The sequence below is a fragment of the Micropterus salmoides genome, unplaced genomic scaffold (assembly GCF_014851395.1).
Source record: "Micropterus salmoides isolate LMB-PRFRI ecotype aquatic unplaced genomic scaffold, ASM1485139v1 Ms_hic_scaffold_7, whole genome shotgun sequence".
Lineage (NCBI taxonomy): Eukaryota > Metazoa > Chordata > Actinopteri > Centrarchiformes > Centrarchidae > Micropterus > Micropterus salmoides.
Window position 1 is genome coordinate 37,637,797 of NW_024044459.1, and position 15,929 is coordinate 37,653,725.

A 15,929-nucleotide genomic window follows, 5' to 3' on the forward strand; every position below is an offset into this window, starting at 1 on the left:
AGAAGGACAAAAAGAGACAGAGAGAGAAAGCAAATGAAACGCACATTAATTTAACACAGAGCGAAGTCGACCTCAGAGCCAAGATGCTTTTAGTTCTTATTTATTAATTCAAATTATAGTTTTCTCTTTTGAAAAGTATTTATTTAATCAGTGTCACCTGTGCAGGTAAAACACACCAAAACAGAGGTCAGGGTGTAAATGAATGCATTGATGCATTGACACTGATTATTTTTCACAGTTAAACAATGTATTTTTTAGAGTTGTTATTTATATTATTATCATTAGTGCTATAGTTAAAGTGGGTCCAGTATAGCCTGGCCACTAGTTTAGTAAAAGTTTCTATAAATGTTTTATACAACATTTTATTTAATTGTAACATTATCGATACTATTAAAATAGCTATTTGATATAAATAATGTAGAGTTAATATGTGTGTATATTATTAATGATTATAATATATTATTTATGGATTTTATTTTACAACACAAACACTTTTGGAAGGTTTTTCAGACATAATTAAGTGCTCGGCTCTACGAAGGACAGACAGAACTAGCCTAGCTTGCTAACGTTCATCCTGCATTATACAATAAGGGGGTCTTGCTAGCCAGCAGTTGGAAAAACATTTTAATTTCTTGGAAAAGATAAATCTAAATGTCACTTTTTGGAGGGGAAATGAGATTAAAGCAGGACGGGCGATGTCGGTTCTTCTTCTTAGGTCTAAAGGTTTCAGTCTGCTGCTGCTGAATTAAATATGATCTCCTCTCGTGTAATCTGCCACGGAGAGCGTTAAACTTTCATGTGTTGCGTCTTTAACCACCACAGAGCAAGGCAGCGGGCCTGACGGGTCGCGGGTTCAGATGTCTGATACGCTCTCAGAGGCCGAACACCTGAATGTGAGCAGCAGGAGAATCTGTTCAAGCTTTCATGGAGGTTTGTTGCAGATTTATTTTGGTTTTCTGGAGCTTCAATGTGTTGATAATCTCCCGCCTGTTGGTTAGCATATAAACTGATAATAATGTGGCTGTGCATTGCTGTTCAGGCCCTTTTACAAATGGAACAGACTTTTTGTTTGTCTGCTGGTAGTTTTTCTGCCTTTTTTTCTGGTGGCTTTACAGCTAAGCAACAACCCCGTTCTCATCCCAGGGCGTCACATATGGACGCTTTGTCAAGACCCCTTAGTGTTGCTTTTCAACGCCCTGGGTTGTTTGTTGTAACACATTCTCACTCCAGACTTGTTACGTATTTGACGTTTGGTCAAGACCCCGTGGTGTCGCTTTTCAACGCCCTGGGTACACCTTTAGCGTCATTTTAAGACATTTAATGCTCTGCGGTTAAGTTAGCAACAACAAATATGCAACGTCCAGCAAAGTTAGCAACAATAAATATGCAGCGTCCGGTTAGACTTTCAAAATAACGCTAGCATTTCGAAACATCGCCATCTTGAAACGGCACGTTATTAAAGTTGTGAAACGTTACAATTTGGTTTGGTTTAGGCAACAAAAAGTGCTTGATTAAGGTTACGAAAAGATCATGGTTTGTGTTAAAATAACTACTTAGGTCAGTTTACGCGTAAGTTAACTTACGGAACTTGCATAACTTAAATAAAAATATTTAATGTTGACTTTATGTTTCACATGGGACATGAACCCCGGTACGGCTGCAACGATTAGTCGACATAATCGATGACATCGACTATAAAAATCATTCCAATACACGTTCACAATATCAACGCTGACCACCACATACGGATTTTTGTTTTTATTTTATTTTACTAGGCCTATGTAAAATCTTACATCCTCTCGATTGTCTCTCTCGCTCCATAAACAAACCTGTCCAACACAACGCTGGCAATGTCGGAGACCCAGCTTTAACAAAGTTATTAGTAATGAGTAATGGTTTAAAGTACACCAAGGAACTTCTGGCTTGTGATGCAGCCTACAGAACATTCTCCACATATAAAACCTATAAGCACTTTAGTATGAAAGGTGCCTGTCGCTTTATTATTCTAAATAGACATTGTTAGTGTACAGCTGTGGTTTTAGTACTTGCTTTTAATTTGCTTTTATTTTATATAGTTCCAAAGCAAAATCTTTGTTAAACAGTTTTAAAGTTTAAAGACTTTAAAAGTTTGTATAAATCAGTGAATTAAAGGAGGAGCCTACGCCGTCTTGTCTTCTTCCCTGGTTTCCCCCTGATGTTGATACTGGTGTTCATTCTGAATGGTAAACCTCATTCACTTAATGGGAACATTGGCTAGTTAGGCTGTGGGTTGGAGATTGGTAACTCACTTGAAAGAGATTTAATTAGTTAAATGGTTTACTTAAGGTTAGGATTAGGGGGTGACAAAAATAATCGCGACTATTAGTCGACTAATCTGTTAATTATTTATTCGATTAGTCGACTAATCGAATAAATAATTAACAGATTAGTTAACTAAGAAATTATTAGTTGCAGCCCTAAACCGCGGCCTCCTGGTTCAAAGTCGGGGGTTCTGGCCCTCCATCCACCCCATCACTCAGTCTTTTCTGTTAAATATCAAATATCAAAAACTGACACTACAGGACTTCCCCCACTGCGTTGAACTGTGACGCTACAGGGATCCCCAGTGCGGAATGAATATGCAACGTCTGGTTAGACTTTCAAAGTTAAACTAATTCTTAATGTTGTTTTGAAATGTGCAACAAAAAAAAAAAGTTCATGATTTGGCTTAAAATATCTACGTTACTTACGTGACTTAAATAAAAACACTGACTTTTTGTTTCACACGAACCCAGACTGAAAGTCCAGTTTCTGGCCCATTGGTCCACCCCAACCTCCCCCTTACTCTGACTTTTCTGTTAAATATCCTCCACCTACCTTTAGCGTTCATAAACGACGCTACAGGGCTTACCCCAGTGAGTTCCAAACAGACGCCAACATGTCTTGACCATGCGTCCATATATGATGACTTGAGAGTGAGAACGGGTTGTTATTGTACGTGGAGGGCTCCAAAGGAAAGTTAGCAAAAATACATATGCAATGTCCAATTAGACTTTCAAAATAAAACTAGTGGTGTGAAACTTCGCAGTTTGGTTCGGTTTAGGCACCAAAACTACTCCATTTGGTTTAGGAAAAGATCACGGTTGGGGTTAAAATAAACTACGTCACTTACACAGGATTTAAATTACGTCCGTTAAGTTACGCTACTTAAGTTATGTAACATCACTACAAAGAACAAATGCTGACTTGTTGTTTCACACGGGAAACGAACACCGGCCTCATGGGTGAAAGTCCGGTTTCTGACCCACTTGTCCACGTCGACCACCGCTGACTTTTCTGTTATTTATTGTGGTACTTTTAGCGTTGAACAATGACGCTAAAGGCTGCCATGTGCGGTAACAGACGCCAAAGGACGTTACAAAGCATCCATATGTGATGCCCTAGGAATGAGAACGGGCTGATGATAGCATTTAGCGAGTTAGCTGCTTTGTAGTGGTAAAAAAACAATAGAACGTAAATAAAACAATGTGAAACTGATCTGAAATCTGCGGCGACAGCGTCCTGAGTGAGCGGCATCACCGGTCTGTGTTGCCCTTAAATCAATTCCAGCTCCCCTAAACATTTCTGTATGTCTTGGGATGAACTAGTGGGCTTCATATTGTTAATGATGAGCCTTAGCTTTAGTTTAACATGTTAATTAGTTCTAAAACGATTTGTCTGTCAGTTACATATGATAACAAACTGAATATGTAAGGGATTTTTAGTGTTGGTCGGACAAAACAAGAAACCTGAAGATGTCAGATTGATTGATAGATAGTCATTGGTTGGTGTCGTGATTGGTTGTAAACAGGAAGCTGCTGTGTTTTCAGTTTACAGGTCAGTCGTGCTTGCAGAGGAGGATAGAGGCAGTGTGTGTGTAGCACAGCATGTAAGTCTGGACACCATTCAAATCCACCGAGAGAGAAAAACACTCATATAGAAAAAAAAGAGATGACCACAAAGAGAAATGAGTTAGATTCTGACTCCCCATCACCCTGAGCGATCAATACTGAACATTAACACACTTTAATGAGCTGCAGCAGAAATCTGCTTCCTCATTTCAACTTGTCAATGTTCAGCAGCTGACAGCGTGTGAGAGTTTTAATCCCTGAGAAAAGACACTTTGGGCTTCCCACTCCATTTTGATTCCCCTTCACATTCAAACAAACAGGAGATCTGGAGGGAGAGGGGATGCAAAATGTCTGAAAGACAAATACACAAAGAATCCATCACATTTCAGATCTCTGAGAAGCTGCACTCCTAAAAAAAGCTTCCACAGGCTGAATACAGCGACAGCTCACCTGACGGGAGGGCAACACACCCGTTCTGTCCTCGGAATAACCTTTTTTAAGAGTGCATGAAAGACTTTCCATCTGAGACTGAAAAGAAAAAAAAGAGCTGCAGGCGGCCACTGATGACAGACGTGATCAGGAGCTATTGATTACTCCGGCGGAGACTCCTGTGGGAAGAGCAGAGCTGTAACAACATGTATTTTATTGGCTGAGGGAGACATCACGGTGTCCGGCAGCTTTAATTCACCGGCTCCTCGCTGAAAACGAGACGAGTTAGAGGAGGAAAACAAGTCTCTGCCAGCCGACCTGTGAGGACGAAGAGCCGATTGTTAAAACCTCTTTGTTCTAAGAGCATCGACAGTGATGGTGGAGATGAAGGGACAGAGAGATGACAGGAGAGGAAGGAGAGGAAAAGACGAGGAGACAGACAGGACAACAACAACAAACAGGACGACAGCAAGCAGACAGGACGACAAAAAACAAACAGAACAACAACAAACAGACAGGACGACAAAAACAGGACGACAACAAGAAGACAGGACGACAACAAGAAGACAGGACGACAAAAACAGGACAACAAAAAAACAAACAGGACGACAACAAACAGACAGGACGACAAAAACAGGACAACAAAAAAACAAACAGGACGGCAACAAGAAGATAGGACAACAAAAAACAAACAGGACAACAACAAACAACAAAAAGGAAAGGTCCACAGGAGAAGAGAGACCACACAGTCTGACCCTCCTCACTTCTCCTTTGCAAGAGGACGACTCGCCGAGAGATGAAACGCGAGCCCTGACCTGACTGGAAGCATCGAACACAACGCTTTCTGTCTTCAATCTGTTTCCTGTCGTCGCCCGGAGGGACTGATGAGCTGATGGAGGAGGGACGATAAAGATGGCCGACTGACAGACGGGCGGAGTCAGCAAGGAGATGAGGGATGAGATGACAGGAAGAGGAGTTGAGGAGAGGAGAAATGGAAGAGGAGAGGAGACGACAGAGGAAAGGAGGAGAAACCAGGAGAGGAAACAAGGAGAAAGGGAAGAGGAGAAGACACATGTAGAGGGGAGGAGAGGAACCAAGGAGACGAAACAAGGGGAAAGGTGGGAGAAGGAGAAGAAAAAAGGAGAGGTGAGGAAAGGAGACAGGGTGAGGAGAGGAAACAAGGGGAAATGGAAGAGGAGAGAGTAGAGAGGAAACAGGACAGGAAGACAAATGACAAACAAAAACACTGCTGATGGAGAGAAACAGGAAGTGGAAAGACACGTATGAAAGTGTCGAGGTGGAGGATGAAAGAGGAGGAGGACAGGAGGAGGAGGAGGAGGAGGAGGAGGGTAGGTGGTCTTCATCTCCTTACCGTGGCGTCCCCGGAGGCCCTACGCCGTTTGAGGTCGGAGGTCGAAGTGATGGACCTAAAAGAGGTTTTGGGCTCGGGCTCTGCTCTACCACTTTTCCTATCCTAAAATAAATGATACGATAGGTGCACACACACATTAACACACCAGCAGAGACACGTCAGCTACACCCTCCGGTACTCTCCACCTGAGTCTGGGATGCTGTAGGATGCAGTAGAATTTGGTGTAGTGTGTGTTTTCAGTGAGTATTACAGTTCAGCTACTATGCATATAGTTTAACACAGACTGTAGTACAGCTATGGTATAGTAAGATATAGCACAGTGGACTAATAGTATAGTACAGTACAATGTAATATTGTATAGCATAATGTACACACAGTATAATATAATAAAGTATACTACAACATATCATAAAATATAATATGGTTACACTGATCAGCCATAACATTATGACCAGTTGGTGGGATCTATCAGGCAGGAGGTGAACATTGTGATCCAGAGTTGATGTGCTAGAAGCAGGAAAAATGGGCAGCGTGAGGATTTGAGCCACTTTGACAACGGCCAAACTGGGATGGCTGGACGACTGGGTCAGAACATCTCTAAACCGGTCTGCAGTACCTATCAGAAGTGGTTCATGGAACGAAAAGCTGTGAACCAGCGACAGGGTCATGGGCGGCCAAGGCTCAGTAATGTGGGGAGCGAAGGCTGGCCCGTGTGGTCCGATCCAACAGACGAGCTACTGTAGGTCAAACTGCTGAAGACGTTGATGGTGGTTCTGATAGAAAGGTGTCAGAACACAAAGGGCATCCTAGTCACAGACCAGTCAGGGGGCCCCTGCTGACCCTTGTCCACTGCCGAAAGCATCTACAATGGGTATGTGAGCATCAGGACTGGACCGCTGAGCAATGGAAGAAGGTGGCTTGGTCCTGCTTCTAACACATCAACTCTGGATCACAATGTTCACCTCCTGCCTGATAAACCCCACCCACTGACAGGTGCCATGATAAGCAGGTAATCAGTGTTCACTTCACCTGTCAGTGGTCATGTTGTGGCTGATATTATGTGTATGTTACCATACATGTTATCTAGTGTAGTAACAGAATATAGTATAGTACAGAATAATAACAGCATAATACAGTAATAGCGTATAGTAGTATAGTATAGTATTGATCAGTAGCAGTACACAGTGTAGATTCGCAATTAAACAAAATTACACAACTCTTCTCACTCCCCGACTCGTCACATATGGACGCATGGTCAAGACCCATAGATCCCTATAGCGCATCATTGTTCAGCACAGAGGGGGAAGTCCTGTAGCGTCAGTTTGTGACGGTAAAGGCAGGTATATGATATTTAACAGAAAAGCCTGAGTAAGGAGCTGGTTGGGGTGGATGGAGGGCCAGAACCCCGACTTTGAACCAGGAGACACAAGTGAAACAAAAAGTCAACATTAAATATTTGTATTGGTTACGCAAGTTACGTCACTTGCGTAAGTTACGCAAGTGACGTAAGCTAAGTTACATGTTAACTGACATACGTAGGTATTTTAACCCAAACCATGATCTTTTCCTAACCTTAACCAAGTACTTTTGTGTCTAAACCTAACCAAATTTTTAAGTGCCATTTCAAAACTCTAGCGTTTTATTTTGAAAGTTGCTCACTTGATCGCGGAGCCTTAAACGTCTAAAAATGACACAAAAGGGTACCCAGGGCGTTAAAATCGGCGCCAAAGTGCCTTGACCAAACGTCAATATGTGACGAGTTGGGAGTGAGGATGTGTTGAACTACACTGTTTACTGTAATATAGTATAGAATAGCATAGTAATAGTATCTAGTAAGTGTAGTATCCAATAATATAATGTAGTAACGGTATAGTATCAGTATACAGTGTTGTAACACTATGTAGTGTAGTAATACTTATCAGTACCTGTATTGAATGTATTAATATTGACTTTGTACTGTGTGTGGACGCCGCTGACCATCTGCTGAATGCAACAGCAGATTATATAACGCTGCACAGTCTGTCTGCTCCACTGGTCACATGACTACCTGCTGACTGTATGTCCTGTGTGTGTGTGTGTGTTAGAGTCCTGTGCTTTCAGATGAAGCGATGTTTCAGTAAAACACGAGAGCTTCACTCTGTTTTACTGCCGACAGCCACAAACACACAGCGAACAACATGAGGAACACAGGAAGTACATCACATGAAGCACAGGGGTATATCGGGGGGGGGGGGGGGGGGGGGGGGGGGAATGGCGGGTGAAGCCTGAATGAAGGCGTGATGATGTTTATTTATCACATCAGATCATTATACCAACACTCTGCTGCTATAATGCCTTCACCCATATGGTGGAGGGAGGGAGGGAGGAAGGGGGGAGGGCAGCACATGGATGATGAAGCGTGGTGTTTACATCATATAAAGACATCATCAGTTTGACCTTTGACCCGTCACAGTGTGCAGGTATCAGGCACGAAGCACTGACCACGCTCGAATATAAGTCTGCTGTTATTCTGTTTCACTTCCTGTCAGCAAAACTCAGGCCAACGTTGGTTTTTGGGCCGTCACACAGCGCCGGTTTGCATCAACTTCACCAAAGGTTGTGCCGATTATCTCCCCCATCCACGTCACTTTTTTGGAAAACACGTATGATGTCAGGTGCCACACCGAGCATCAATAAAGATCCTAAACCCCTCCCCTTCCAGGGACTTTCTTGAAGCTTGTCTTTTAAACAGCCTGTGTGTAATTCAGGAACCAATTCAAACGGGATATAAACATTAGTCGTCTCTCGCCGTTGACTACCATACATATTTTTTCCAAAATAAGGTCCCATGGTGGTGCACCAGAAGGGGAGGGGCTTCAGCTGGAGACACGCAGAATCCGTGAGGACGCATCTGGATGCAGCGGACCAATGAACGCTCTGGGCGGACCTTAGCTGTCGATATGTCCATTTTCAACATGGCGGCCGGGTCAGAAACGTTCTCGTATTACATCTAAACTAAAATATGTTTCTGAAAACCTTTGAGGGGAGAAAAAGGGAGGCTCATTTAAATAAAAGTTGAGAGCGAGTCGTGTTTATGCAAATTTAGATACGGCGAATGGTTGGTCAACTCGCCGCGGCGTATACATCATGCACCGTGCGGCTGGGTCTCTCGCTCTCCATAGAAAATACAACGGATCCAGAGTGTCTCCAGCTTTGGGCTTTCTACAGTCTGGGTGTGACGAGACAAGATTTTAACACTATTTTAAGAAACCTTTAATGCTGAATTCTATGAAAATTTATTTCCTGCATTCTGATGAAATTTCTGCACCAGTTTATGGTGATTTTTTTTTTTATTATGTAAAGAGAAACACAAAATTCAGGTGGCAGGTGATGATTCAAAATCTATAACCTAACTAAAACAGAATGCAAGTCAGTGCTGCTCTCAGATCAACTTCTTTAATATCATCCCTGCTGAGTCATGATTCAGTCTTCCCTCCTCTTTGTGTCTTTGTTTGAGGAAGTAACCTCTTTAAATGTGACTGTGGCTCCTTTTCACCTTAATGAGAAATTATTTAATTATGATTCAGTGAGAAACTCCTGGACTTTAACAGCTCCTGTGTTTCTGCAGCTTTTCTGCTCATGTTCAGAATCTCTCCCACAGATCTGTGCTCTCTGACAGGTCCAGAGAAAAGGCAGATTATTACCAGACTAACGTCATCATTTAATGAGAAGTCTACCTGGCCTTTACTCTGCTGTGCATTACATTATTGATCCGCCTCCAGACCTTTTGAGCCGACTGCACATGAAACCAAAAGTAACTGAAACACTTCTGATCAGGCAGAAATCTCACCACAAATCCACACAGGTTAACTTCACCAGCTCGCTCGTGGCATGAGATCTCGTCACACCCTTACGCCGCAGGAAGCGTCTCGCCTCACCTCGATGGTCTACACACACGAGAGACGGCGACGCCAAGAGGAGAAGAAGAGCTGCTACGGGAGCCGGGGCGAGGGGAGTTTATTAATTCGGACCCGACCATGAAGCACGCAAGGATCCAATACAGGTGAAGTCGGGTACTCTACAGGTGTACAGGTGGAGTCAGGTACTCTACAGGTGGAGTCGGGTACTCTACAGGTGGAGTCGGGTACTCTACAGGTGTACAGGTGGAGTCAGGTACTCTACAGGTGGAGTCGGGTACTCTACAGGTGGAGTCGGGTACTCTACAGGTGTACAGGTGGAGTCGGGTACTCTACAGGTGGAGTCGGGTACTCGTCAGGTGGAGTCGGGTACTCGTCGGGTACTCTACAGGTGGAGTCGGGTACTCTACAGGTGAAGTCGGGTACTCTACAGGTGTACAGGTGGAGTCAGGTACTCTACAGGTGGAGTCAGGTACTCTACAGGTGGAGTCAGGTACTCTACAGGTGTACAGGTGGAGTCGGGTACTCGTCAGGTGGAGTCGGGTACTCGTCGGGTACTCGTCAGGTACTCGTCGGGTACTCTACAGGTGGAGTCGGGTACTCGTCGGGTACTCTACAGGTGAAGTCGGGTACTCTACAGGTGAAGTCGGGTACTCTACAGGTGTACAGGTGGAGTCAGGTACTCTACAGGTGGAGTCGGGTACTCTACAGGTGGAGTCAGGTACTCTACAGGTGTACAGGTGGAGTCAGGTACTCTACAGGTGGAGTCGGGTACTCTACAGGTGTACAGGTGGAGTCAGGTACTCTACAGGTGGAGTCGGGTACTCTACAGGTGTACAGGTGGAGTCGGGTACTCTACAGGTGGAGTCGGGTACTCTACAGGTGTACAGGTGGAGTCGGGTACTCGTCAGGTACTCTACAGGTGGAGTCGGGTACTCTACAGGTGTACAGGTGGAGTCGGGTACTCTACAGGTGGAGTCGGGTACTCTACAGGTGGAGTCGGGTACTCTACAGGTACTCTACAGGTGGAGTCGGGTACTCTACAGGTGGAGTCGGGTACTCTACAGGTACTCTACAGGTGGAGTCGGGTACTCTACAGGTGTACAGGTGGAGTCGGGTACTCGTCAGGTACTCTATAGGTGGAGTCGGGTACTCTACAGGTGGAGTCGGGTACTCGTCAGGTGGAGTCGGGTACTCTACAGGTGTACAGGTGGAGTCGGGTACTCTACAGGTGGAGTCGGGTACTCTACAGGTGGAGTCGGGTACTCTACAGGTGTACAGGTGGAGTCGGGTACTCTACAGGTGGAGTCGGGTACTCTACAGGTGGAGTCGGGTACTCTACAGGTGTACAGGTGGAGTCGGGTACTCTACAGGTGTACAGGTGGAGTCGGGTACTCGTCAGGTGGAGTCGGGTACTCGTCAGGTACTCTACAGGTGGAGTCGGGTACTCTACAGGTGGAGTCGGGTACTCTACAGGTGGAGTCGGGTACTCTACAGGTGTACAGGTGGAGTCGGGTACTCTACAGGTGGAGTCGGGTACTCTACAGGTGGAGTCGGGTACTCTACAGGTGTACAGGTGGAGTCGGGTACTCTACAGGTGGAGTCGGGTACTCTACAGGTGGAGTCGGGTACTCTACAGGTGTACAGGTGGAGTCGGGCAGATGAGGATGCCAGTAGTTTCCTCAGTAGAATAAGAAACGTCAGACTTAGATAGACGATACTTGATAGTAGGATTGTTGGTTTGTTGCTGCACGTGGGTTTGATGAAGAGAAAGAAAATTCAGAATATCACCAGACTTATACTCAATATAAACATATTATATCCACACATATTATTATATGTATTATATTTTACACCTCTAACAATACACAGCCCTAGTTTGGATTCTTGGAAACTGTCAACACATTCATTTATGGAAAACAAAAAAATAAAGCACACTGATCATGAGTTAAGAGCATAGTTTCATCCTGAGACCCAAACCGGGCTTCAGACTGTGTTTCCAGAGAAGTAAAAAGAGCCCACAAACATATTCCTGGGTCAGTTTCTGCATTGATTAAACATTAAAAGGACAGTGGAAGACTTTGATCAGAGCATCAGTCAGTAAAAGAGAGATAACACCATGAACGCCGTCCTGCAGCAGAGACACACCGATCCTGTTCCTCACTTTGAACCGACTCCACAAATCATTAAACGTGTTCCCAGTAATTCAGATGTGGAGCTGCAGGTCTGCACGAGGCCGTGGACCTCCACCTGCTAGCTGAACTCCTGCAGTCTGCATCTTTAAATGAAAACTAAAAGAACAATGCAGGGGCGCGTCACGCCAACAGCAGCTTCTTTAGCTCACGTCGTGTTCTGCTGTTAAAGCTGCATCACTCACAGGAACTAAAGTGGATTAAACTGGGTTATCTGAATAATCTCTTTCCGGTTTGCACGTATCTATTTTTAGAGGCATGTGTGGGTGAAATGCTCTCCCCTCGTGCTACTGTTCTTCTTCTTGTTTGATTGGCGGGTCAGCTTTACAGGGCAACGTAGCAAACATTTCAAATACTCCCAGCGGTGGTTGTTTTTTCACTTTTAGAAAGCTTGGGGCGAATATGATCATGAACATTATAGCCACCTACGAATGTAGAAATGATCGCGTCAAGCCGGGTTTGAACTCACTGGAGCAAAAACTTCTTCTGGCTCGTCTGCGAAGCCACTCGAACGTTCACAGCTTCAGTTCCTGCTGATTTCTGATTAACTGTGTGAGCATCCAGCTAACACTTAGTTTGGGGCTGATCTAAAACATCTGGTTACCTGAGCGATATAATACCCAAACATGTTTATCAAGAGTTTTTTCCTCGAGGCGACGGCGACATTAACCACAACATTACAGCCCCGTACACACAAGAAGAGTTTAAACAATGACGATCTGAATTAACAATCTGTTAAATAACCGAGTCACAGGAAGAGTAGAGTACAACAGCGTCATGAAGAAAACAAACCACAGCTCCTCTGTGTTTCAGTTTCAACAAACAAAAGCTGATTTTCAGTTTTCTGTTTCTCTGCGGCTGTTAGCATGTCCAGCTGACAGCTCACTGCCAACAGGAAGATATTTTTATATAGACTGTGATCTGGTTATGAACAACGCTCTTCTTCTTCTGTCCCTGCACACGCAGAAAGGTTTCAGCTGCTCACTGCTGGTCTGTCTGGACACACTTTCTCTGAGAGCTGCTGTGTTTCATGTGCTAATCCCCTCTGCTAACGCCCTGCCTTAAGAAACGGCTGTTTGAAGTGCTAATCACCCTCTGCTAGCTAGTTAGCCTTTAGCGGCTAGTGTTTGAAGTGCTAATCCGGGCGGAGAGGCGATGATTATTAATGTGTTTCAGTGCAGCTTCTGACGAGACTGCAGAACATCTGGAACAGAGACTGAGCAGCGTTCTTCTTCTTCTGCATGAGTGAACTTTCTGGAATCAGTCTGATGATCAATAATCTGGGATTATTAAACAGTTTGACCTCTGAGCTGCTCTGGTAATAGCTACAGAGGCCGAAACCCAAATGATGAATCAGTTAAATAATGCACATGACGTGTTTATGTGTGATGTCACGTGTCATGTGATGGATGGCGTGCTGTCAGGTCATCGGTATTCACAGCTTCACTGTCTCTCTGAGGCCGTCTGAAGATGATTTAAAGGCTTTATTTTAGCTTTAGTGTCCTTATGCGTTCACTTTATATTTATTAGAGATCAATAAAGTTTGACTGGGTCTTTGATGGGCTCTAAAAGCTGCAGCCGCCGCTTTTAATGACACGCAGTTATGTTTCAAGGAGATACAAGGTTATCTGCTGGCAGCCATTAAAGTGGTCTGTGTGTCCCTGTCGGGGACGTCGTGCAGGTGAAGCAGAACTCTGCAGCTGTTTTAGAAACACTGCAGAACACTGCAGGGTCTATGTGTCGGAGCAGACACGGATTTCTTGACGGTGTGTGAACGAAACGCTCCTGCGGCAGCCGAAACACGAAGGGCAGCTCTCTAAATATGGATAGCATGGTTTCATATAATCTGTGTAGTACTGTGTCCAGTGTACGTACAGCAGCTCGGTCTGAAGAGCCTTAAACCTGCGTCCTCTCCAGCAGCCAGCAGGGGGCGACTCCAGCGGCTGCAGGAAGAAAATGTTTCTACTTGTCAGCTGATTTATTCCCTCAGTAAACACTTTCCTGATGAGTTTCTGGTCTCAGTCGCTAGTTTCAAGTCTTCTTCAGCACAGCATGATGTTCATTTAGTAAATTATGGTCCCATTTAGAGGAACAGAGACCAGGAAGCAGGGGAGGCTTTAGGGCGGGGCTACAAGCTGATTGACAAGTCGCTACCATGGCAACTCGTATCTGCTGCTCTGCGTTCATTTAACCAGCGCCGCTGAAAAAGCTCGTCAGGAGTCGGCTGCTCATTTTTCACTAAGTACATTTTGTTTAAGCCTGTTTGTCGCTAGCCAAATTTAGCATCCCAGCTAATATCATTAACATGAATTACAGATGCACCTTGCTAACCAAGCTAACTAGCTCCGCCCTCTCATCCAAATATGGTCACGTCTGGTTCTGAAAAACAAACATGGCGACGGCCAAAAGGCCAAACTGGAGCCTTCAAACCAACGGGGGACGTCACGGCGCCCACGTCAACCTCTTTAATACCGTCTGTGGTTTGTCCTCAGGGTGTTTTTCACCGAGCTGATCACAGACCAGCCGACCTTGAGCACATTAACCTTTGATATGAAACAGAAATGAATCAGAGGCGACTCCCGTCTGTGTCGTTCTGCTCACCCGTCAGCAGATCTGAGATCAGAGTGACTCACATCCAAACAGATGAACGTATGACTGTTCATGATTCACTGAAGAGCAGAATGCAGAGCTGGAGGTCGAGTAAAACCGTTGCATTACATTTACTCATTTGTAATTGAATATTCACATGAAAACTTACAGTACAAGTACTAGCACATACTAGAACTAGATTTGACCTTCGAAGCAGCAGAGCACGAGAAAATGTTTGTGTTAGATGTTTATTCTACTTTGTTTTCTGAATATTTGTACACAGTTATGTGTAGTTTAAAACCCAATCAAGCGCGCTGTTTTAGTTTTATTAAATAAGATGTAGTTTTCTTTCATTCTGCAGACACTAACAGCTCTAACAGTTTATTTGTTTATGGACTTCTTATTTGCTACGCTGATATGAATGCTTGTCTTTGATGGTTTTGTGTTTTTATCTCGTTTCAGCTGCTTTTCTTTCCATAAATCCTTCTCCCTGCCGCTGAAACCAAACCTGCTCCCCTGTGGATGTTTCTGTTAGCAGATGAAATAAAATGAACATATTAATAATAAAAATAAAGGCCGTGTTTGCAGCCGCTCATCGGTAAATGAGCCGTGTGCAGCTCCACAGAACAGAAAACCTCTCTGAGCTCTTTATTTCTGACGTTTGTTGCGGTGACGGCAGTAAAAATCAGCCAGCTGAGTGAACAGGAGGTTTGTGGAGGACGAGTCCCCGAGGACGCTGGCAGTCTGTAACTCTGTAAGCAGTCTGGAAAAACGCCGTGTGTTGGTTTTCCCATCATGCCTCAGTGAAGCGCTCTGTGCTGCGGCCGTTCTGGATCTTTCTGACAGCCTTGAACCACAATCTGAATAAAAACAAGGACTCTGCGTGTCTGCAGGTTTCTGAGACATGCTGCAAACAACATCGTGAATATTTCTGTCAGAGGCTGCAGCAAACCTGAAACAGGTTCCTCACGGACCAGAGGGTCCTGTGGGTCAACATCTCCACAGAAAGATTTAAAATTCATTTGAATCCTCATCTTCGTCGGTTTGTATTTGTTGTTATTTATTTATTCTATTTCCAACATTTCTAAAGCTGCAATATTGAATTTTTGAATTTGTTCTTTTGTGAATTTGTTCTTTTTCTTTGCTGAGAAGGAAATGATTGTAAGGCTGTCAGATCTCACGCTGTCAGTAGAGCTGCAGCTGACCAGTATGTGCAGCTGCTGCACTGATCATATTTTATTTATTAATACACATTTTGCATTCTTAAATGACTCGTTTGTCCAGCTTTCCTTTCTGTCATGTGACGTTCTGCAGACCAAATAATAAATAATAATTATTCAATAATTAAAAAGTCCTGCCGCTCATGTTCAGTGGCTGTAACTGCACCACCTAATATATTTTATTGTAAGAATGAATAGTGTTGAGGACTGAAATGAATGCAGATACTCACAGTTTTTAGTCAGTCCTAAACCACTGGCTGGTCTCAGAGCAGTGGACACTTCTTTATCTGCGTTCACATCTAAACTCAGGTTTACAGACCAAATGTTCGTCCAGACAGATCAGCACATTCGCGTGTTTAAAT

General features: G+C 44.2%; 2 protein-coding genes and 1 long non-coding RNA gene across 4 annotated transcripts in view; 1 reads left to right on the forward strand and 2 right to left on the reverse strand.

The window, feature by feature from the left end:
• LOC119891504 (scavenger receptor cysteine-rich type 1 protein M160-like) overlaps positions 1 to 15,929 on the reverse strand; it is a 1,270,577-nt gene that overhangs the window by 887,467 nt on the left and 367,181 nt on the right. The gene's annotated exons all lie outside the window — the stretch shown is intronic.
• The window catches only part of grin1b (glutamate receptor, ionotropic, N-methyl D-aspartate 1b), a 100,726-nt gene that overhangs the window by 18,107 nt on the left and 66,690 nt on the right, over positions 1 to 15,929 (reverse strand). Inside the window, exon 21 of one of the 2 annotated variants that reach the window (XM_038703252.1) lies at positions 5,671 to 5,772. The exons of the other annotated variant lie outside the window; for it this stretch is intronic. Coding sequence (XP_038559180.1) covers positions 5,671 to 5,772 — 102 coding nt within the window. The remainder of the gene's footprint in view (positions 1 to 5,670; positions 5,773 to 15,929) is intronic. 2 annotated transcript variants of the gene reach the window in all.
• On the forward strand, positions 46 to 15,618 carry LOC119891630. Its single transcript, XR_005442474.1, has 2 exons — positions 46 to 930; positions 14,810 to 15,618. It is a non-coding gene; the product is annotated as an uncharacterized LOC119891630 (long non-coding RNA).